This window comes from Vulpes lagopus, chromosome 4 (assembly GCF_018345385.1).
Source record: "Vulpes lagopus strain Blue_001 chromosome 4, ASM1834538v1, whole genome shotgun sequence".
NCBI classification, from domain to species: Eukaryota; Metazoa; Chordata; class Mammalia; order Carnivora; family Canidae; genus Vulpes; species Vulpes lagopus.
This window is the reverse complement of record NC_054827.1, coordinates 151,847,332-151,868,346: the sequence shown is the minus strand read 5'-3', so window position 1 is coordinate 151,868,346 and position 21,015 is coordinate 151,847,332. Positions and strand designations below refer to the sequence as shown.

General features: G+C 67.8%; 2 protein-coding genes across 8 annotated transcripts; one reads left to right on the top strand and one right to left on the bottom strand.

Moving 5' to 3' along the window:
* Nucleotides 1-2,870: 2,870 nt before the first annotated feature.
* Nucleotides 2,871-8,898, bottom strand: LOC121489765 (collagen alpha-1(III) chain-like). Of its 5 annotated transcripts, XM_041753094.1 has the most exons (4): nucleotides 8,254-8,898; nucleotides 5,749-5,873; nucleotides 5,413-5,515; nucleotides 2,871-5,029 (listed from the first exon to the last, which is right to left on the bottom strand). In XM_041753094.1, the coding sequence occupies exons 1-4, from the start codon at nucleotides 8,692-8,694 to the stop codon at nucleotides 4,853-4,855; spliced, it is 846 nt and encodes a 281-aa protein (XP_041609028.1). In that variant the 5' UTR covers nucleotides 8,695-8,898; the 3' UTR covers nucleotides 2,871-4,852. The 5 variants fall into 5 exon arrangements, 4 of the variants coding, with proteins under 4 accessions (XP_041609028.1, XP_041609027.1, XP_041609031.1 ...); XR_005987416.1 differs by lacking the exons at nucleotides 5,413-5,515; nucleotides 8,254-8,898 and adding an exon at nucleotides 7,969-8,059; XM_041753093.1 differs by lacking the exon at nucleotides 5,413-5,515 and having other exon boundaries at nucleotides 2,871-5,043.
* On the top strand, nucleotides 7,436-18,527 carry FGFRL1 (fibroblast growth factor receptor like 1). Of its 3 annotated transcripts, none has more exons than XM_041753091.1 (7): nucleotides 7,436-7,505; nucleotides 7,751-8,054; nucleotides 15,065-15,337; nucleotides 16,359-16,439; nucleotides 16,527-16,811; nucleotides 16,880-17,233; nucleotides 17,315-18,527. In XM_041753091.1, the coding sequence occupies exons 2-7, from the start codon at nucleotides 7,976-7,978 to the stop codon at nucleotides 17,767-17,769; spliced, it is 1,527 nt and encodes a 508-aa protein (XP_041609025.1). In that variant the 5' UTR covers nucleotides 7,436-7,505; nucleotides 7,751-7,975; the 3' UTR covers nucleotides 17,770-18,527. The 3 variants fall into 3 exon arrangements, with proteins under 3 accessions (XP_041609025.1, XP_041609026.1, XP_041609024.1); XM_041753092.1 differs by having other exon boundaries at nucleotides 7,488-7,505; nucleotides 7,961-8,054; XM_041753090.1 differs by lacking the exon at nucleotides 7,436-7,505 and having other exon boundaries at nucleotides 7,713-8,054.
* Nucleotides 18,528-21,015: the final 2,488 nt, after the last annotated feature.

Below are 21,015 nucleotides of genomic sequence, written 5' to 3'. Positions count from 1 at the left end.
ATTCATAACGTTTCCTACTGCTATTTTATTTTATTTTATTTTATTTTATTTTATTTATTTTTTAAAATATTTTTATTTATTTATGATAGTCACAGAGAGAGAGAGAGAGAGAGAGAGAGAGAGGCAGAGACACAGGCAGAGGGAGGAGCAGGCTCCGTGCACCGGGAACCCTACGTGGGATTCGATCCCGGGTCTCCAGGATTGCGCCCTGGGCCAAAGGCAGGCGCCAAACCGCTGCGCCACCCAGGGATCCCCCCTACTGCTATTTTAATGTGTGTAAAATCTGTAGTTCTGTGTGGCCTCTCTCCCCCATTTATCAACAGTGTGTGTCTTTCCTCTTATTCCACTTCCATGTGTAAGATGATTTTATCGATTTCTTTTTTTTTAAGATTTTATTTATTTTTTCATGAGAGACACAGAGAGAGAGGCAGAGACGCAGGCAGAGGGAGAAGCAGGCTCCGTGCAGGGAGCCCGACGCGGGACTCGATCCCGGGACCCCGGGGTCTGAAGGCAGACGCTCGACTGCTGAGCCCTCCAGGTGTCCCTGATTTTATCAATTTCTTAAAGAAACAGCTTTAGGTCATTATTCTTCTCTGTTTTTCTGTTTTCATTGATTTATCACGTGACCTTTATTATTCCTCATCTTCTGTCTACTTGGGGTTTCATCTGTTCTCATCTTTTCTAGCTCCTGTACGTGGAAGCCAAGGTTACTGGTTGGAGACTTGTCTTTTCTAAAATCAGCGGTGCTATAGGTTTCTCTAAGGACTGCTGTAACTGCATTCCAAATAAAGGGTCCTTTTACATGTTGTCTTTTCATTTCCATTCAGTTCAAAATAATTTTTATTTTTCCTTTTGGTTTTTCCTTCAATTCATGGAAAATTAAGAAGTGGATTATTTGGTTTACAAATATTTGAGAATTGTCCAGATAGCTCTCTAATATAATTGTAATGTGGTCAGAGAACATTCTTTTGATGACTTGAATTATTTCACATATGTTGAGACTTGGGCCCAGAAGATGAAAGACTCTTCTATAAATATCAATCAGGCCGGTTGGTTGGCAGCCTTCTATGTCCCTAATTATTTTCTGCCCACTTGTTGACTCTAATATTGGGAGAAGACAGGGGAACTCTGCATATGTGGACTTTCTCATTTCCCCCAACCAGTTTTTGACTTTTATTACCTGTCATTAGGTTCATGCACGTTTAGGGTTGTTGGGTCCTTTTGGTGAAGTTGTCAGTCTCCTTTTATGAAATTATGCTATTTATCCCTGGCGACATTCTCACTGTGAAATCTCCTTCGTCTCTACCTTCTTTTGATGACTGTCCGTGTGGGGTAACTTTTGCATCCTTTTATTTTCACCTATTTGTGTCCGTACGTGAAGTGTGTTTATGTAGGTAGCACAGCGTTGAATCTTTCTATTTTACCCAGTCTGGAACCTCCGCCATTTATTTATTTTTATGCATTTTTTATGCATTTTTAAAATGTATTCATATGAGAGACAGAGACAGCACAAGCAGGAGGAGGGTCAGAGGGAGGAGAAGCAGACCCCTCGCTGAGCAGGGAGCCCGATGCGGGACTCCATCCCAGGACCCTGAGATCATGACCGGAGCCGAAGGCGGACACTTCACCAACGGAGCCCCCAGGTGCCCCAACAACCTCTGCCTCTTAAATGAGATATTTAAACTATTTACATTTAGTGTGATTACTGATGTGCTTGGGTTTAATCGACCATCGTGCTATTTATCTTTTATTTCTTTTGTCTGTTATTCCTCCTCTTTTTCTTCTTTCTTTCTTTCTTTTTTTTAATTATGCCATCTGTCTCCTTTGTTGCCTTATTAGGTGTAATGCTTTCTTAGGCTATTTTGGTGACTGCTTTGGGGTTTATCCTTGGGGATGTGTCCTGTCTGGTGATGTGATGCCATCTCCATGCAGTAGGAGCCCTGCGACGCCGTATTTCCACTTTGCCCTCCCAGCCCTTGTTTCTGTGCCGTAGGCCTTACCTCGTCGTGTGATCTAAGCCCCACCACACACTGTTGTAATTTTTTGCTTTAAATAGCTGGTGGTCAGGGCGCCTGGCTGGCTCAGCCGGTAGAGTGTGCGACTCTTGTTCTCAGGGTTGTGAGTTCAAGACCCTCGTTGGGCAAGGATCCTGAAAAAAATAAAGAAATGGCTGATTGTGTTTTAAAGAGATTTTAAATTTTTTATTTATTTGTTTATTTTAATTTATGATAGTCACAGAGAGAGAGAGAGAGGCAGAGACATAGGCAGAGGGAGAAGCAGGCTCCATGCACCGGGAGCCCGACGTGGGATTCGATCCCGGGTCTCCAGGATCGCGCCCTGGGCCAAAGGCAGGCACCGAACCGCTGCGCAACCCAGGGATCCCAAAAGAGATTTTAATAATAAGAAAAGCATCTTTATTGTTACTCACACAGCTACTATCTCTGACGCTCTCTGTTCTCCTCCTTCTCCTCATGATTACTTGGTGGGTGTGAGCCTGGCTTCAGGTTTCCGTCTGGTGCCCAGAGGCTGTCCTTTACCACTTCTTGGAGTATAGATTTGCTCGTGATTAACCAGCTCCTTATGTCTGAAAAAAGTCCTCATTTCATCTTTTTTTTCCAAATGACATTTTTGCTAATAAACAATGTAGGGTTGGCAGATTTTCTTTTTTTTGGTTCTGTGGAGAGTTGGCTCCACTGTCCTTGTGCATTGTTTTCATCCAACAGGAATCAATAGGACATCCTTTTCTCTGCTTTTGTATACAAAATTTTTCCCCTGGATACCTTTTTTTTTTTTTTTTTTTTTTTTTTTTTTTTAGGATTTATGTAAGAGAGAGAGAGAGAGGTGGGAGGCAGGGAAGCAGCAGAGGGAGAGGAAGAGTCTGGAGCAGACTCTCTGCTGAGCGCAGAGCCTGAACTGGGGGGCTCCATCCCACAATCCTGAGACCACAATCCTGGGACCCCGACCTGAGCCAAAACCAAGAGCTGGACGCCTTCCTGACTGACCTACCTGGGCGCCTCATCCCCCGGATACTTTTAAGCTGTTATTTCTGTAACTGGTCCTCGGCATTTTGAGAATGACGTACGTTAGTGTAGCTTCCCCCATGTTTCTTCTGCGTATATTTTGTTGAGTTTTCGGGAACTGTGGATTTCTGTGTTTCACCACATTTGTAAAAATTCTGGCCATTTTCTCAAGCTATTTTTTCTTTTTCGCTCCATTTCTATGCTCGGGGGACTCCAGCTCCACCTGTACCTCATTGTGGGGACTTGCCCAAAGGCTCACTGACACTTAGTTCATTTTTCTTTTCAGGCAATTTTGTTTCTGTGTTTGACTTGGACAGTCTTTATGGCTTTGACTTCAAGGTCACAATGTTTTCTTGTGCAATATTCTATTAATCACATTCAATATATTGTTTATCTCAGACATTCTAATTTTCATTTCTAGAAGTTCAATTTGAGGCTACCCGGGTGGCTCTGTGGTTGAGCATCTGCCTGCGGCCCAGGGCATGACCCTGGGTCCTGGGATCGAGTCCCACATGGGGCTTCCTGCATGGAGCCTGCTTCTCCCTCTGCCTGTGCCTCTGCCTCTCTCTCTCTGTGTCTCATGGATAAATAAATAAAATCTTTAAAAAAATCTTACATGTCTCTACTGAACATATTCATCCCTTTCTGCAGCAGCTTGAACCTATGGAATATAGTCACAGTAATTCTGCTGTGTTTGTTACATTTGAGTTAATTTTGAGTCATTTCCCCTCATTATGGGTTATAATTTCTTGTCTCTTTTCATGCCTAATCATTTATGGTTGTATGTCATAGATTGTGTACTTTTTTAAAGATTTTATTTATTTATTCATGAGACACACAGAGAGAGGCAGACACAGGCAGAGGGAGAAGCAGGCTCCCTGCGGGGAGCCCGACGTGTGACTCGATCCGGGGACCCCGGAGTCACGGCCTGAGCCCACGGCAGACGCTCACCCGCGGGGCCCCGGGCGCCCACACGTCGTCCGCTCCACCTTCTGGGTGCCGGGTGGTTTTACATTCCTGTGAATATCCTGTACTTCTCTCTGGGGTGTAGCTCAGGTACGTGGAACCTGCGTGGTCCTTTGGGGCCTCGTCCTTAAGCTTTGTTGGGCGGGACCGGAAGCACATGTAGCCTGACGTTCATCGTTCATCGTTTCCCTGCAACGGAGGCAGACCCTTCGGTGGGAGGGTCTCTACCCTGGGGGTCAGACGCGCTGGGGGCCGCGCCCTTCTGGGCGGTGCTGGTGCTCCCCGCGCGCGGGCCGCCGCTGCAGGTCCCCGGGGTCCCCCTCCGCACGGCTCTTCGTCTCCAGGACTCCACCCTGTGAACTCTGGCCACTCGCCTCCCCGAGCCCCCTGGCCCTGTGCCCCAGCGAGGGGGACCTCTGGGCTCTGCCAGGGTCCCCCCTGCCTCTGCTGACCCTGGACGTGCCGCCGGCAGGAGCAGGATGCCCGGGACCTCCCCCTTGCTTCCCGCTCGCAGGGATCACGGCCTTCGCTGTCAATGCTCTGCGTGTCCGGGGCTCTTCTGTATTCTTATTTCTGCCGTTTCCCCCTGTTTCGGGCAAGAGCATGCGAACCTGCCCCCGTCACCTCACCGGGAGCGGGAGCCCAAGCCGCACGTCAGCTGCCTCCAATTCCGGGCCCAGCGCTCCCGCCATCTGAGCACCGCCCGGCCCTCGCACCTGCTGCCAGGATGCCACCCTGAGGGCGGGCCCCGGCTGCGGGCATCCCGTCCCCGGCCCTCTGACGGAGCCTGGCACGGAGCCGGGGCGCCGCCTGTCGGGGTGAAGGACAATGTGAAGAGCACCATGTGTGGGGCCCACTGTGCCACCTCAGGCTAGTTCTGCGGGCAGATTGTGGCGGGGATGGGGGGTGGGGGTGGGACGGAGACCGGGAGCTCGTCCAGTCGTGCCAAGTCTCAGTGCTACAGCCGCAAGGCTGGAACCGGCGTCGTATTTCAGGTCCGGTGTCCTGAAGGGCCAGTGGGAGCTTGCCAGCGGGAGGGCTTCCTGGAGGAAGTGGCCTGGGCTGGACATCCAGACAGGCCTGGCTCCCGCCTGGGGGCTCAGAAATGGGGAGGCCGGGGAGGGGGTCCGGGTGCCCTTTGGTGGGGGGCACCTCTGCCAGGGGGCAGTGCATGCCCGCACGGGGAAGTGGGCCGGCAGCACTGGGACCCCCCACCCCCGGCAGGTCTCTGGGACCCTACCCAGCCCCCGCTGAGTGGGCCACGCCTGTCCCCAGCCTGCGGTGGCTCAAGGGCACACGAGCCCGCCCCGCTCCCCACCTTGTCCCCACCGGCTGGCAGTGCCTCCCATTCCGCTCACTTCCTTGTCTCTGACCTCCCCCCGCCCGGGGCCACCTTTCACACACCTGCCTTGGGCGGCCTACACACCTGCTGGAGCTTTTCACGCTCCAGTTGTGTCTCCTCACAAACCTGTTCCCAAGTCCGGGGCAGCCTTGGTGCTCGCGAGAAGCCCTCTGCGCACCTGCCCACCCTGTCCCAGAGCACCTGTCTGTGACCCCCCAGGGCCTGCCCCCTTCTCCGGGGGCCCTGAACCAGCTGTCCTTGCTTCCCCCCACCCGCAGGGCCGGAAGGGAGTGGCGGGGTCTGTGGTTCGGGCCTGCCCTCGGGGCGTAGATGGGGCGAGGGAGGGCTGGGCTCGCCCCGGCTGGGCCGTGTGGTGCCTACATGGGTCTGGACACGGGACCTGGGAACCTGCTTTCTCACCTGCTTGGGAAGCCTGGGTCTGGGCGTTCTGGACCTCCATAGGCCCTGGCTGTTGGCACTGCGTGGCCCCGCTCCCCTGGGCCTCGGGCTAAGGCCTCTGCAGCGTTGGTCTTCTGGGAGGCTCCCTGGAAGAGGGGACTCCTCAGGGGACAGAAGCTGTTTGGGTCAGGGTCCTGATGGGGCAGCATGGGTTAGGGTCCAGAGGGGATTGAGAGGCCGCAGGGGCTGTTATCTGGCCCCAGTTTGGGGGGGGAGGGGATGCGCACAGGACCCAGCTGTCCAGGGCCTCAAGGGTCATGGGGTTTACGTCCAAGACACCTGGATCACGGTTGTTTTAAATTGAGTTTTCAAATTGGAGAGAAGTGACAGCGGAGGGGACGCCGGGGAGAGCCTGGCCAGGGTGGGTGCGGGGTGGGGAGGCCCTGATGGGCGGCGGGGCAGGGTGGCCAAGGACCGGGACCTGCCCGCCAACGCGCGGCCCCAGCCCCCACAGGCCGCGGCACCCTGGGGAGCCTTGGCCGGGCGCTTCGGTGGCCTCGGCTCCTGCGGGGCCCCGGGTGACAGCCGCGCTGCCTGCCCCGGAGCCCGCGACCTGCGCTCCCGGCCCCGGGCCCCCTCGCGGTGGGCGGCGGAGACACGTGCCCTGGGTCAGGGGGCCTCGAGCAGCGCCGCTGTGCCCCAGCCCCGCCGCCTGGCCCCTCCAGCGCCGGCCGCCCCCCTGCTGCCCGCGGCCCCGGGACGCCTCCGGCCGACCGCGGCCCCTCCCGCAGCCAGGGGCGGGTCCCGGGGGTGGGGGCCTGCGACGCGGCCGCGGGGGGCAGGAGCGGCGGGGGCGCCGGGCACCTGGGGGCGCGCGGGGCCGGGGCGGGGCGGGGCGGGTCCAGCCGGGGCAGAGCAGGGGGCGGGGCGGGGGCGGGGCAAGGGGCGGGCCCAGCCGGGGCAGAGCAGGGGGCGGGGCGGGGGCGGGGCAAGGGGCGGGTCCAGCCGGGGCAGAGCAGGGGGCGGGGCGGGGGCGAGGCAAGGGGCGGGCCCAGCCGGGGCAGAGCAGGGGGCGGGGCGGGGGCGGGGCAAGGGGCGGGTCCAGCCGGGGCAGAGCAGGGGGCGGGGCGGGGGCGAGGCAAGGGGCGGGCCCACCGGGGAGGCGGGGCAAGGGGCGGGGCAAGGGGGTGGGGGCGGGGCGGGGAGGCCGGGACCCACGGGGCGGGGGTGGACCCGGCCAGGACGGGGGCGGGGCGGGGGCGGGGCGGGCCGGGCCGGCGCCCCGGGGAGCCTCCCGCCCGCAGGCCGCCCGCACCGCGAGGGTTAAGGCCCGGGCGGGGCGGGCGGGGCGGGCGGGGCGGGCGCGCGCGGATTGGGGGGAAGTTCGGGCCGGGGCGGGCCGGGGCGGGCCGGGGCGCGCCGATTGGAGCGAAGTTGTGTCGGGGCGGGGCGCGCGGCGGGCTCGGCGCTCGCTCCGGGAGAGTTGACAAAGCCCCGCAGGGAAGGACGCCTCGCGGCGCGCCGCCCCGGGCCCCTCGCCCCGCCGCCCCGGGACCCGGCCCCCGCCCCGCCGCTGCCCTCGGCCCCCGCCCGCGCTGCCCCCGACCCGGCCTCGCCGCCGGTCCCGGCCCGAGCCGCCCGCGCCCAGGTAGCGCCGCCCCGTCCCGAGGCCGGGCCCGGGGGCGCGGGGGCCGGGGTGCGGCGCCCGGGGCGGCGATGACCGCGCAGCGCGCCCCGCGGGCCCGGCCCTGAGCCCGCCGCCTGCCCGCCCCGCCGAGGTGAGCCCGTCCGCGCGCCCGCGACCCCGGGGGGCCGGCTGGGGGGGCCGAGGGGGGCGCCGGGGGCAGCGGGGGCCGCGGCGGGGGCGGGGGCGGGCGCCGGACGCGCGGCGGGGGGCGAGGCCTGGGGCCCGGCACGCGCCGCCGCCGCCCCCGGGGCCAGTGGCCCTGCCCGCGCCCCGCCCCCGGCCCCGCACCCCACGTGGCCCCCCCCCCCAGCGCAAATTTGTCCGCTAATGGCGCAGGCGATTATCTGCGCGGCCGCCGGTGTTGTGTGTCCCGCGGGCAGGGCCGAGTCGCACGCGCCAGGAATCCAGACGGTGCTCGGGGCCGGGGGCGGCGGGGCCGGGGGCTGCTGCGGACCCTTTGTCTGCCTGGACCCCGCGGGGCGCCCGCCGCCGCCTCCTGCGCCCCAGCGCCCCGGCCCCGCGCCGCTGACCGCCCCGCGCCCCCAGGTCCGCACCGGCACGATGACGCCCGGCCCCGCGCTGCTGCTGCTGCTGCCGCCGCTGCTGCTGGGGGCCCTGCCGCCGGCCGCCGCCGCCCGAGGTGAGTCCTGGCGCCCCGCCCGCGCCCGGCCCTGAACCCTGCCACACTGCCCGGCCGGCGCGCCCGCCCCGCCCCGCCCCGCCCGCGCTCCCCGCCCGCCCGCCCGCGGGGCCCCTCCGCAGCGTCGCCGCCGCCCCCTCCCCCGCCCACCCTCGGGACCTCCGCTCACCCAGGGCACACCTGCCCAGCGCGGGCTCACCTGCGGTCCCGGCCTGCTGGCGACTCGGCTGGGCCCCGCGCCTCTGGGGACACACACGTCCACACGTGGGCCTGAGCTTGAGAGCAGCGGGGTACCCCGGGGCTCTGGTGGCGCAGGCTGCTTGGCACCGTGGACCCACTTAGGCCCCAGGAACCAGCACAGACGCCCGCGGTGCCCGGGGTGAGGTTTGGGGACAGCGAGGACATGGCGGGCACCTGGGACTCGAGCCCCACCCCTGCGCCCCGAGCTTGCCCATCCCCGCAAAGGTAGAGGGCAGGGGCCGCTGCGGGGGCCACGGGCTTGTGTCGGGGCCCCACAGCACCACCTGCTCCGGCGGCGTGCCAGCCCTCGGCGGCCGCTCGCACACCTGATGTCCGAGGAGGCGGGCCTGCGGCGCGACCCGAGGCCCGACCCTGGCACCCTGTCCCCCGCCAGGTACATCCTCGGCTGCTGGGCCGTGGGAGACCCGCCTTGGCCGCCGCGCACCCGCCATGCTCCGCGCTGGCCAGCGCTCAGCTAGGCGGGCCCTCGGGCCGGGCCAGCCCTTGGGCGTGCTGACCACTCAGGAGCGTCCCTGCCCTGTCCACCAGTCCTCGGAGGCCTCGCACCCCTCCCCCCGCCGGCGGGTACACCGAGCCCAACCCAGCCTTATATGGGCACGTTTGGGTGTTGGGTGGCAGGCGGCAGCCCAGGTGGGCCTAATGCCACGGTACCCCCCCGCCTGCTCAGCGGGGGACTGGCCACTCAGCCGGAGGGTGGGGGCTGTCCAGGCGCAGCAGGGCCTGGCAGCGTCCTGGCACCACGGGTGCCCGGGTCATACCCCGCAGGGCCCCCCCGGTGGCCAGCGGCCTGCACTCTTTGATCTGCGTGGACTCCCCTCATCCCCACACCTGCCCGTTCTCTGGCTGCTGGGCCAGGGAGGCTCTGAGGCCGCCGTGCTGGCCTGGGCCTGGGCCGGAGCCTGGAGCAGAGGGGCAGACGCGGTGATGGCAGCGGGCAGCAGGGCCTGCCTCGGTGCCAGGGGGCCCTGGAGGGGCCACACCCTGCTGTGTTCCCCTCAGCCTTGGCCTTGGGACCGAGCCCGGGATCCAGCCACGGCGGCAGCAGGGACGGGCGCCACTCTCCAAGGGCAAGGGCCCCCGCAGCTCTGGGGGGCGGGCGGTTGTCCTCCAGGCCTGGCCCGAGGGCCCGGGCGCTTCCCGGGGTGCGTGCGGGGAAGCCGGCGCGGGCAGACCGGCCCCCGGAGCCAGGCCGCTTGCTGAAATCCCTCCCCGGGCGTCACGCCTTCTGGAGTCAGCACGTCTCTCCACTCGGGTCATGTTTTTAAAGTTCCCCTTTCTGGAAGTTTCACAATCCTGGTGGGTTTGTCTGAAACAGCCTTTTCCAGCTTTGAGGCAGGATCGGATTTGGGTTCTTCTAGCGGGAACTTGAGGGGTTCCGAACGACGTGCCCGTCGCGTGGCTTTAGGAGGACCCGCGGGAGGGCTTGTCAGGCCGCAACTGTTCCAAGGATGGTGCCGTGGACGGGTCTCCGAGCAGCCGGGCCTGGAGGTCGCCTCCTGGTCCTCCGGACCCCCGGTGCGCCCTGGGCGCCCCCAGCACCCACCCCGGGGCCGGGCCCCCCACTCTGCGGGGATGGCGCCTTCTTGCCCTCGGGGCTGTGTCGGGGAGGGTCGCAGGGGGCATGAATCCGCGGGAGGGCGGGCGGCCGTGGGGCGCCAGCTGACCTTGGCCTCTGGCCAGGCCGGCGGGGGGCCTTCCCCCGACCCCTCGGGCTGAGGCGGGTGTGCGGGAGCCGGGCCCAGGCGCCGTGAGGTGGGGATGCAGGCCAGCCGCCCCATTTACGTCTCGGGCCTCACTCCTGGAAGAGAAAATAAATCACTGTCCCCTCTGGGGAGAGGAGGGAGCCCTGAACAAAGTGGCCTTTGGCTGGGCCTGGAAACTCCTACCGCAGGCTCTTCATTGTGCGGGAATCAATGGGCCTTCAGCCCCCGCCCAGCGCCCTGGGGAAATGTTGGTTTTTCCCAGCAGCCGCCCCAGCCCGCTTGGGGTTCCCGGCTGCTCGCCGTGCGTGCGGCTGCCTACCTGCTGGTGGCCGGCCTCCTGCGCCGTCCCCGGCGTGTCCAGGTGGCAGCCTCCGTGGCAGGCGGTCCGTGGAGGGGCGGGGATGCCCAGGCCGCTGCCCCAGACCCCACAGGCCTGCCCGGTGCTCCGACCCCACCCCACCCCACCCCACCCTGCCTGCCGTCTGCCCTCCCTGGTGGTCCCCTGGTGTCCAGCGTGGCTCTCTCGGCCCTGTCCTGGGCTGCTGTGGGTGGAGCTGCAGCCAGGCGGCCCACACTCCGGGCAGGCTCGGGGGAGGCGGGTTGGGGGCCGTGAGTGGGGGTAGGCCCAGGCTGGGCTGAGGCGCTGCTTGGCCAGGGGTGTGGGGAGCGGGGCACGTCCCGGGGCCTCTGCACTCTGTGTCCCCACTGGGTGGCTGGCGGCAAGGCCTAGAGCTGCGGGCCTGGGTGGGGGCCTGTGCCCCTTGGGGGGAGCCAGTGTGAGGCGGGGGCTTCCCGGACGCGTCCTGACACGTAGGACGGGCTCCAGCCTCAGGCCTGCTGACCCCCGCGCTGCCCATCTCGGCAGGAAGCACTTGCTCTCGTACCCAGATGGTTGGAGGTTCGGGCCAGCCCTGCGCCTCGAGGGGCCCGAGGACGTGATGGGGCCCGGGCAGCTGGCAGCGGGCAGCTGGGCCTGGCTCTGGGCCGGGACCCTCGCGGCAGTGACGCCTTCTGACTCCCACGGGGCTGAGCCGCAGGAGTGGGGGACCGCCAGCCAGGGAGGGGCCCAGGGTGCCCTCTGCACCCCTGCAGCGGTGTGCCCGGCCCGCGGGGGGTGCGGGGCTCACGGTGGAGCCCAGCACCGGGCCCGAGAGCCTGGGACGGCGGGGACAGTTGGGTGGCCTACCCTGCAGCCGTCAGAGCCCTCGGGTGGGAGGGAGGGGGGCAGACGATCTCCGGCCTGGGCTGGCCCGGGATGGGGGGTGCCCGGCTCCGGCGCCCGCGCCCTCGCCATAGCTGGCGCGTTGGTCCTGCCTCAGCGTCAGCCTCTGGCCCAGGGGCTCCAGGCTCGCGTGCGGCCCCGCAGGTCAGGGGCAGGGCCCTGGGGGTCCGGGCCTCTCGTCACGTGAGCGCGTCCTCTGGGTGCAGGGCCAGCAGGTGAGGGAGGCCCTCCTGGCTTCCTTGGTCGGGCCTGTGGGGGGCCAGGTTGCTTGTTTGCGGCGCAGGGGGGCGGCTGGGTGGTGGCTGGGGGGGCGGCTAGGGGGGCGGCTGGGGGTCCGCACACAGTGGCCTGCAGCTCGCCCTGCGGCAGTGGGTCCAGGAGCCGTGCACTGTCAGGGCGCTGCCCTGTGGCCCCTTGGGTTGTCCTGCAAGCGGCAGGGAGGGGCCCTGGAGTCGGGGCCTGGTGGAGGTACCCCCGGGGTCTCGGGCGAGGGGCGGCCCCTGGGCAGTGGGTTGGGGCGGCCTCGGCCTCCGGCTGGCGCGGTGGGTCAGCCTGGCCCTCTGCTGCACGCAGGACGCCTGGTTTCTGGGGCAACCACCTGTCCTTCGGGTCCTACCAGTTCCACCGCAGGTCCCGTGGGTCCGGGCCCCAGGGGCCGCCCCAGGCCTGCTGGTGACCGGGAGTCTGTGCACGTGTGTGCGGGGACCTGAGCGGCTCGGAGCCAGGGCGGAGGTGGAGCCTGCCTGTCGGGGCCCTGGGGTCCCCACCTGTGCCCTCGCCTTGGCATCCCCGCCTCCCGGGCCATCTCGGGGAGGATGCTGGGCCCAGGGCCGCTCCCCCTCCCCCCATGGGGGATACGGCAGCTGCGCCCCGTTCTCCCGAGAGCCCCCTGCCTGCCCTCTGGTCAGGGCCGCCCGCTGGCCAGAAGCCGCTGCACAGCCAACCTGTCCCAGGAGCTCAGCCCGAGCACCACCCGCCAGAGGGCGCGTCCGGGCTGGGGGCTCCTGGGGCTGCTGGGGGTGACCGGGGACGGAGCCAGCTGGCCTCACCTCCCACCCGTGACCGTGGCCCCGGGGGGCGCTGGTGTAGCTCCTCATGGCTCAGCCCTGGGCAGGGACAGGGGCGGACGCGGTGTCCCCCGCCCGGCCAACCGTCCCAGGGGGCTCGGGGTGGTTCAGGTGGAGGGGTTAGGGCAGCCGTGGTTGGGGGGGGGGGGAGGGAAGGTGGGTCAGGATGGGACGGGCAGCGCAGAGGCCATGCGGGTTACTGACGTTCGGGGGCTGAGCTCCAGGTGCCCCCAGGGGGCTGAAAGCGCCGTTTGGGGGTCCTGTCCCCATGCAGCCCTCATGTGTCCCCTCTGTTCTTCTGGTCCAGCCCACTTCAGCCCTCCTTGGGGCCACTGGGGAGGGAGGGGTGTCAGTGGGGGGATAGCAGGACCTAAACTCTGGGAAACAGTGGTGTCGGCGGGCGGGGGTGGGGGTCAGCATCTGCTGTTGGGGTGTGTGCCTGCGTGTGCACGCCCGGGGGCTCTGTGGGTGGAGGGTGCCCATCTGGGGGCAGCCTTGTGTCACGAGGACGGTGTCGGGGGTCAGCGCTGGGGGGACGGCGTCAGAGCGGCGGTGCCTGGGGGGACGGTGTCAGGGGGACACCCTGTGTGCCCGGGGATGGCGTCGGGAGGCGGCGTGACAGGCTGTACGTGTGACACCCACGCCCTGGACGGCGCCTGGGAGCCTGGCTGTGTACCTACACGTGTGGGGTCGTCTGGGTTGCTGCCCCGAGTACCCCCCGGGCCCCCGTTCCTGCCGCGTTCCCCCAGCCGTCGGGGAGGAGGATGGGGGATGGGCTGTGCGCCCCGCGGCAGCACCCCCAGCACCCCCACCGCGCGGTCAGCCCCTGCAGGGGGAACCCCCGCCCCAGCCTCCGCAGATCCGCGCCTGCCCCTCCCCGTGGCTTCCTGGAGGAGGCCCTGGGGGGGGGGGCTGAGGGGCAGCCCCCGGGGCTGCTGGGAACCTGCCCCCCCGCCCCCCGCCCATCTCCTGGCCGTGGCCCCGGTCTGCCTCGGGCTGGGCGGCTTGGACACCTGACCAGGTGGAACAATGGGGGCTTGTGTTTCCCAGGCTAAATATAGAGCCGTGGCAGTCGCAGCGGCGGCCAAATCCCCAGGAATCTGGGTGGGGGGGCTCCCTCGGGTGAGCCCGCTGGGGTCTCTGCTCGGGCAGGGCTGGAGGGGGCAGGGCGGCTGGCCCGGGGCGGGAAGGGGGCTGTTTGCTTTCGGATAAGGCTGGCTCCAGCTGGGGCTCTGGCTGCCGGCCTGCCCGCCCCGTCCCGCTTGCCGGCGTCCTCGGGGCCGCACTTCCGGTCCGTCTGGCAGTCCCTTGGCTCTGTCCTCCTGTCCTGTCCACAGGGAGCGAGGGTCCTGTGGCTCCGAGGCCCGGTCGATGCCCCCCCAGCTCCTCAAACCCTGCGGCCCCTGCAAGCACCGTCCGATGGTGCTTTCTCTGCTCAGGGGGGCCCCCGGCGGGGGTGGGGGCACAGGCCGAGTCTGCCAGACGGGACTGCCCCGGGTCAGGCGCAGCCCGTGCCCTGCCCTTCCCGGGCAGTTTGTGGGCCTGCGTGTGCCCCGGGGTCAGCGGGGGGCTGCCCGCCCTGCCCTGCGCGCTGGGAGGCCCCTCCGACGGGGCACTTGCGGCGGTGACAGGTGTGGGACCCTGGGTGCGCTGGGGGCCTGTCCACAGTGGAGGACTCAGCAGCCCCTGCCTCGGTCCCCTCCTGGGCGCTGGGGCCCGTGTTGGGAGCCCCATGGCAGGGGGAGCACCCTAGCAGAGGCGGAGCGGGGGTGCAGAGGAGAAGCGTTCCTGGGGCTGGGGGGCCTGGTGGGCTGCATCAGGCAGGTGTCGGGGGGAGAGCCGGGCTGGGCCTCCAGGTTGGTGGCGGCTGTCGGGGAGGCCCCGGGATTTCCTGTGCCCCCTCGGGCTGCAGGACCCTCCCTGCCTGGACCCCGGGCTGCCCGCTCCCCCTGCGGCTCCGTCAGTGTCTGCAGGCCCGTGGAGGGGCGGCATCGGGTCCCCAGGGTGGGGGCGGCCTCCGGGAAGCTCTGCTCCCGCCTGCAAAGAGCCCACGGAAGCACCGTGGGTCCCGGACGCCCCGGCCGGCGGCTCAGCCCGCTGCTAATTACATGCGCAGGAAGCCCCAGGTGCTCGCTGGGAGCACACGCCGCCTTGGGGTCGGGGTCGGCGTGCAGGACGCCGGCCTCTGCCCACGGGAGGGGTGAGTGCTCTGGCCGACACCTGGAGACTGGGGGCTGGGGGCGCACAGGGCGGGTGGGTGTAGGGAGCTGCGGGGGGCACGCTCTGGACCCCCATGGGGTGCTCCCGCCGTCCTGGACGCTGAGGCTCCTGAGGCGGGCTGGTGACTGCGGGCGGCTGGACAGGAACCCTGCCGTGCCCCGACCCGGGGCCTCGGGGCCCTGCCGCCCCCTGCGCCCCATGCCCAGCCCCGTGGTCTGGGGCGACCGTCCTCGGGGAAGCCACCAGCTGTCTGTGCTGTGTGGACTCACGCGTGTGCCCTACGGTGGCTGTGGGGGGCGTGCACCCTGGGTGCCCATCAGCGTCGTGGCTCCTCCGTGGGGGCAGCACGTGGGGGCGCTCAGGGGACCGTTCCTCAGGGTGGACGCTGCCCACTGGGGCCTGGGAGCAGCCCTCGCTGCCTGGGCGGCATCTGCCCGGAGTCCTGGGGGGGACCCGACAGGCACGGCCCCCTTGCCCCGGGCCCCTGAGCACCCGCCAGCCCCCTCCCCGCTGACCGACCCCCCGACTGGCCCGCAGGCCCCCCAAGGATGGCAGACAAGGTGGTCCCAAGGCAGGTGGCCCGGCTGGGCCGCACCGTGCGGCTGCAGTGCCCCGTGGAGGGGGATCCGCCGCCGCTGACCATGTGGACCAAGGACGGCCGCACGATCCACGGCGGCTGGAGCCGCTTCCGCGTGCTGCCCCAGGGCCTGAAGGTGAAGGAGGTGGAGCGCGAGGACGCTGGCGCCTACGTGTGCAAGGCCACCAACGGCTTCGGCAGCCTCAGCGTCAACTACACGCTCATCGTGATGGGTCAGTGACGTGCCAGGGCCGGGGGCGGGCCGTGCATGGGAGCCGCGAGCCAGCACAGACCCGGGGGGACCTTCCCCGAGTGGCCCCCACCCCACCCAGGGCTGCCAGGACGACCGGCCTGAGCGGTGCTGTGGCCGGGCCCCCGCAGGCCTGTGCCCGGGGTGCCCTCCCTGCAGAGGCTGTGCCGACAGGGAGCCCAGGGTGCCCAGGGCGCAGCAGGAGCGGGCCCGGGCGCCCCGGCGCGGTGGTCCCACCAGGGGACGGCCGGGCGGCCGGCCTGGGCGTCGGCTCCAACTTTGAGGCTCAGGTTTCAGAGTTCAGAGGGGCCGCCAAGGGCCTTCTGTTCTCTGCTGCCTCTGGGGCCGGGCTTGGGGCCTGGCGGGGTCCCCAGCGACACACCCTGTGCTCCCTGGTGCCGGGCGCACGCCGGGCCCTCCCCCACGGCTCCTCGGGGCTGCGTCCCCGGGGACGGGCTCCCTGGCAGCCACGGCGGCCCGTCTCACGCCCGGGGACGCCCGCCCCGGCCAGCCCCTCGCTGGGTCCCCAGCTGGGTGGAGGTGGCGGGTGGTGGCAGGAGGGCATTCCTGGCCTGCCCCGCCCCCGGAGCCCTGCTCAGGACTGTGGGACGGGAGTGCTGCTGCGTCCCCCCACTGTCCTCTGAAAGGGGAGGATGACCAGGCGGTATGCGAGCCATGTCAGCTCACCGAGGCCTCGGCGCCTTGATGTGGGCTAGGGTTACTGCAGCTGCCGGCGCGGCCCGGCCCCCTCCTCCGTGGGCCCTGCAGACCCCCCGGAGCCGGGGTGGGGGGGTGGCTCCGTTGGGGTCACCTGCACCCAGGGGCGGGCTGGGCGGCCGTTCGGGCCAGCTGTCCCCGGGACGCGGGGACGTGGGTGTGCTCCCGGGACTCCCGCTCCTGTTTCTGGAGCTTTCCCAGCTGGGCCCAGGGTGGGAGCCTGGAAACCAGCCTGGGGTCTGGGCAGGGGCCATGGGGGCCCCGCTCACGTGCCCTCCGCTCCACAGATGACATTGGCCCGGGAAGGGAGCGTCTGGGGCACGACGGCGCCTCGGGGGGCCAGGAGGACCCGGCCGGCAAGCAGTGGGGTGAGACGGGGCGGACGTTGCCCTCCTCCTCGGGGCGGGTGGGGCGGCCCCCGGGGGCCTGGCTGACCCCTGCTGCCCGTCCCGCAGCGCGGCCCCGCTTCACGCAGCCCTCCAAGATGAGGCGCCGGGTGATCGCGCGGCCGGTGGGCAGCTCCGTGCGGCTCAAGTGCGTGGCCAGCGGGCACCCGCGGCCCGACATCACGTGGATGAAGGACGACCAGGCCTTGACAGGCTTGGAGGCCGGCGAGCACCGGAAGAAGAAGTGGACGCTGAGCCTGAAGAACCTGCGCCCCGAGGACAGTGGCAAGTACACGTGCCGCGTGTCCAACCGCGCCGGCGCCATCAACGCGACCTACAAGGTGGACGTGATCCGTGAGTGCCGGGCCGGGGGGCGGGCGGGTGGTGCCCGGGGCCGCGCTGACGTGCCCCTCCTCGTGCAGAGCGGACCCGCTCCAAGCCCGTGCTCACGGGCACGCACCCCGTGAACACCACGGTGGACTTTGGGGGCACCACGTCGTTCCAGTGCAAGGTGCGCAGTGACGTGAAGCCGGTGATCCAGTGGCTGAAGCGCGTGGAGTACGGCGCCGAGGGCCGCTACAACTCCACCATCGACGTGGGCGGCCAGAAGTTCGTGGTGCTGCCCACGGGCGACGTGTGGTCGAGGCCCGACGGCTCCTACCTCAACAAGCTGCTCATCACGCGCGCGCGCCAGGACGACGCGGGCATGTACATCTGCCTGGGCGCCAACACCATGGGCTACAGCTTCCGCAGCGCCTTCCTCACCGTGCTGCCAGGTGCGTGGGGCGGGAGGCCGGCCGCGGGGCCCACCTGCGCAGGCTCCGAGACCCACGGCGACCGCCCCGTCTCTCTTGCAGACCCCAAGCCGCCGGGGCCGCCCGTGGCCCCCGCGTCGTCCAGCACGAGCTTGCCGTGGCCCGTGGTCATCGGCATCCCCGCGGGCGCCGTCTTCCTCCTGGGCACCGTGCTCCTGTGGCTGTGCCAGGCCAAGAAGAAGCCGTGCGCGCCCGCGGCCGCCCCGCCTCTGCCCGCGCACCGCCCGCCCGTGCCCGCCCGCGACCGGGCCGGGGACAAGGACCCCGCGGCGCCGCCCTCCCTCGGCCCGGGCCCCGGCGCGGCGCTGTGTGACGAGCTGGGGCCCCCCGCGGCCGCCCAGCACCTGCTGGGCCCGGGGCCCCCCGCCGGGCCCAGGCTCTACCCCAAACTCTACACAGACGTGCACACGCACACGCACACGCACACGCACTCACACACGCACTCGCACGTGGAGGGCAAGGTCCACCAGCACCAGCACATCCACTACCAGTGCTAGAGGTGCCACCCCGGGGGCCCCGCACCCCAGCCCCAGGCGCCAGGGGGCGCAGAGGGCCGGCCCCGGGACGCAGGCAGAGGCGGCCCCCAGGGCACAGACACACGCGCACCCGCGCAGCCCGCCCGGCCCCCCCCCCGCGGAAGGCCCGCGTTGGTGACGCTGCGGCTCGCGTGCAGCAAGGGGCCCGTAGATGAAGGAACCCCCGGCTGCCCTGGGGAGGATCTCCCGGGGCCGCGGTCGGGCCGCCCGCCCCGCCCGGCAGGGGATCTGAGAGGCCCCCCGCTAGCAAACCCAAAGCTCCCGCCCCCCGCGCCCTGCCTGCGCCTGCAGCCGGGCCCGGCCAGCCCTCCGCGGGCGCGCGGCTATTTTAGCCACCACCTGTCCGGGTGTCCAGGAGCCCCCAGCACCGCGGGCCGGGAGGTCAGGCAGAGCCGCGCGGGCCCTGGGCCGAGGCGGGAGCGCGGGGCTGACCCTGCCCCCTACTGCCGCACAGAGGGCCCCTGATATTTATATTTAAGAAATTAAGATAATAATATTAATAATGCTGGAAGGAAGGTGGCACCCCGAGCAGGCCTGTGCTCGGGCCTGGGACGCCCCTGGCCTGATGGCCAACTGGGTGGGCGCCGTGGGGCCAGGCACCCAACAGTCCACTGCCCGTGGCAGCCCCAGACCTCTGTAATTTTATATAGAGTTTGAGCTGAAGCTTCGTATATTTAATTTATTTTGTTAAACAAGAAAATGTGCATTTTCTTCCTCTACGCTGGTGTCTCTGCCTTTGGCATCTGTGTGTGTGCACTTGTATTTGGGCCTGTGTGTCCAGGTGTGTGTGCACCTGTTGGGCCTGTGTGTCCAGGTGTGTGTGCACCTGTGTGGGCCTGTGTGTCCAGGTGTGTGTGCACCTGTTGGGCCTGTGTGTCCAGGTGTGTGTGCACCTGTGTGGGCCTGTGTCCAGGTGTGTGTGCTCATGTCTGTGTCCAGGTGAGTGCACCCATCTGTACAGGTGTGTGTGCACGTGTGGGCCTGTACATCCAGGTGTGTGCACGTACATGCACATGTGCCTGTATGCCAGGCTTGGGCTCCAGGAGTCCTGCAGTGGCCTGAGGCTCCGGGGCTGACCCCTTGGGGCCCCTGAACTGAGCCCCGGCGGCCGTGTTGGGAACACTGACCGGCTCCCCGACCTGCAGGTACCTGCCTAGCTGGAGTCCTGCACACCGGCCCACGGAGTGCCCCCGCTTCCCCAATATGGCCCCCATGGCCCTCGGGACCAGGCCTGTGGCTTCGGCCTAGGCCTTGGGGTGCTGGGCCCCGTGGTCACCTGTGTCCTGGTGCCGCCTGCCCAGAGGGCACAGTCCCAAGTCCCAGCCACTAGCGGGTTGTGCACAACGGTCTCGCCCTCCAGGTGGGGACATGGAGGCTCTATGACAATGCTGCGGTTTTCACGAGGCCGCCTGTGTGAGGTGCTCGGGTCCCCAGGCCTCGGAAAGTCTGGCAGGAGCAGGGCCTTGTGGGTGACCGGGGGGCCGGCGGGGACAAGAGTGGGGTCTGCCCAGCCGTGCGGGCAGGACCCCTGTCCCCCGGGTGCTGTTCGTGCCCTGCAGCCGAGCCCCCGAGGGCAGGGCCAAGCGTCCCCCCATCCCCAGCTGAGGCAGGCCTGGTGCCCGGCTAGGCCCCTGCCGGGGTCCTCTGCAGCAGGCCGCCCCCACCCCAGGAGGGATCCCATGCTCTGGCCCGGGGCAGCGCCCACGGGTGACCCTGATTCCATGGCCGGGGCTGGTGGCCTCTGGGTGATGGAGACCACCTTGGGTGGCCCTAGCCCCGGGGTGGCCACGGGGGGTGTGGGGGCTTCAGGCAATCCTGTGGCTGACCCCGGACACTCCCCAGCCGGGACAGGGCTTCCGTCCGAGGCGGGGGCGGCCCCCCAACCTGCAAGGCGTCTGCACCCCCTTCCCAGCCGGTTCCGGGTCTGCCTGGGGGTGGGGCTGTGGGAACTGCCTTCTGCCCCGGGGACTGTGGGGGCTGGTGGCCTGCCCGTCGCAGCCCCCCCATAGGGCCTGGGTCCCAGCTCTGCAGCCCTGAGGCCCCCGCCGGGCACCGATGCACAGACCAGTCTGGGAACATGTAGGGCCACTGCGCTGAGCAGGGGACCCTGCCTGGTCACCCCAAAGCCCACGCTTTCATTTCCTGCGGCCTAGACCCTGGTGCTCAGCATCCTCGGCCCGAGTGGACCCACAAGTCCGCTTCCTGCAGCTCTCCACGCCCTTCTCGGGGGTTGCCTGCAGCTTCCAGAACCTTCTCCCTTGGCCCACCTCCAGTGGGTCACTCCTTGCCCCACACGTCTGCTCTGTCCGGGCTGGCCCAGCTCGATGCCGTGTGACCCCTGGGAGAGTGCACCGACAGCTCCTGACCGGCTCGCGCGCTCCACGCCCCAGGACAGAATCTCAGGGTCGGCCGTGAGGGCGGAGCCAGGTCAGTGGGTGCTGGTCCCGGGGGCAGAGCCGTGGCTCACAGGCCGCTGGCGCTAAGGGCAGGGCCCCCACCCAGGATGGGGCCCGAGGGGCAGAGGGGAGCGGAGGGTGGGGAGGTGGGCTTCCCCTGCCCCCGCACGGTGGCCCCTGTGTGAGGACATGACCAGGGACGCAGTGCCCCGTGCCCCACCCTGCAGGCTCCCCGTCAGGGGCCCGGGAGCCCCCAGCTCGGAGGCCCAGGACACAGACACAGCTGCGTCCTCGGAGCGACCCTGGCCGCGTCGGGTTGGACGGGGACATCTGAGTGGCCACGTGGGGAGGACGCTCCTGGCGACCTTGGTGGGGGTGCGGTGGGCGGGCCCCGCGTCTGCGCCGGGCGGCACCTCCCTGTGATGTGTTCCTCGTGGTGATAAGCCGGCCGCGAAGCCGGAGAACTTGAAAGGGCCGCTGGCGCTCGACACTCGGGGTGACACCCCCACGCCCCCAGAGGCCCGCACGCCTCCCAGCCACCCTGGCTTCAAAGGGGAGTCTCATCCCGCAGCTGTCCGGGGGGCGGGGCTCAGGCCAACGAGGATGGGGGTGCCTGGGTCGGGAGGGCCTGGCAGCAGATCAGAGCCCTGTCCTGGGGTCAGGCCAGGGGACCTGGGGCAGGAACGCAGGATGTGGGACACAGGACAGGAGTCCTGGACCCAGGACACAGGACACGGGGTGGGCCAGCTCAGCCTCGGGCTGGACTCAGCTGCCGGCCAGGCTGCCCCGCCTCTGGCACCCCGTCCGTGGG

What these genes read in the sequence shown, in the direction of transcription:
- FGFRL1 (XM_041753090.1), top strand. Translation starts at nt 7,742, where the DNA reads ATGGCGCAGGCGATTATCTGCGCGGCCGCCGGTGTTGTGTGTCCCGCG. An exon ending in CTACACGCTCATCGTGATGG is followed by an intron (nt 15,338 to 16,358) that starts GTCAGTGACGTG and finishes TCCGCTCCACAG; the next exon opens with ATGACATTGGCCCGGGAAGG. An exon ending in CTTCCTCACCGTGCTGCCAG is followed by an intron (nt 17,234 to 17,314) that starts GTGCGTGGGGCG and finishes TCTCTCTTGCAG; the next exon opens with ACCCCAAGCCGCCGGGGCCG.
- LOC121489765 (XM_041753093.1), bottom strand. Translation starts at nt 8,694, where the DNA reads ATGTACCTGGCGGGGGACAGGGTGCCAGGGTCGGGCCTCGGGTCGCGC. An exon ending in CCAGCAGGCCGGGACCGCAG is followed by an intron (nt 5,874 to 8,253) that starts GTGAGCCCGCGC and finishes CCCCTCTTCCAG; the next exon opens with GGAGCCTCCCAGAAGACCAA. An exon ending in GACCCAGGCTTCCCAAGCAG is followed by an intron (nt 5,044 to 5,748) that starts GTGAGAAAGCAG and finishes TGTCCAGCCCAG; the next exon opens with GCCACTTCCTCCAGGAAGCC.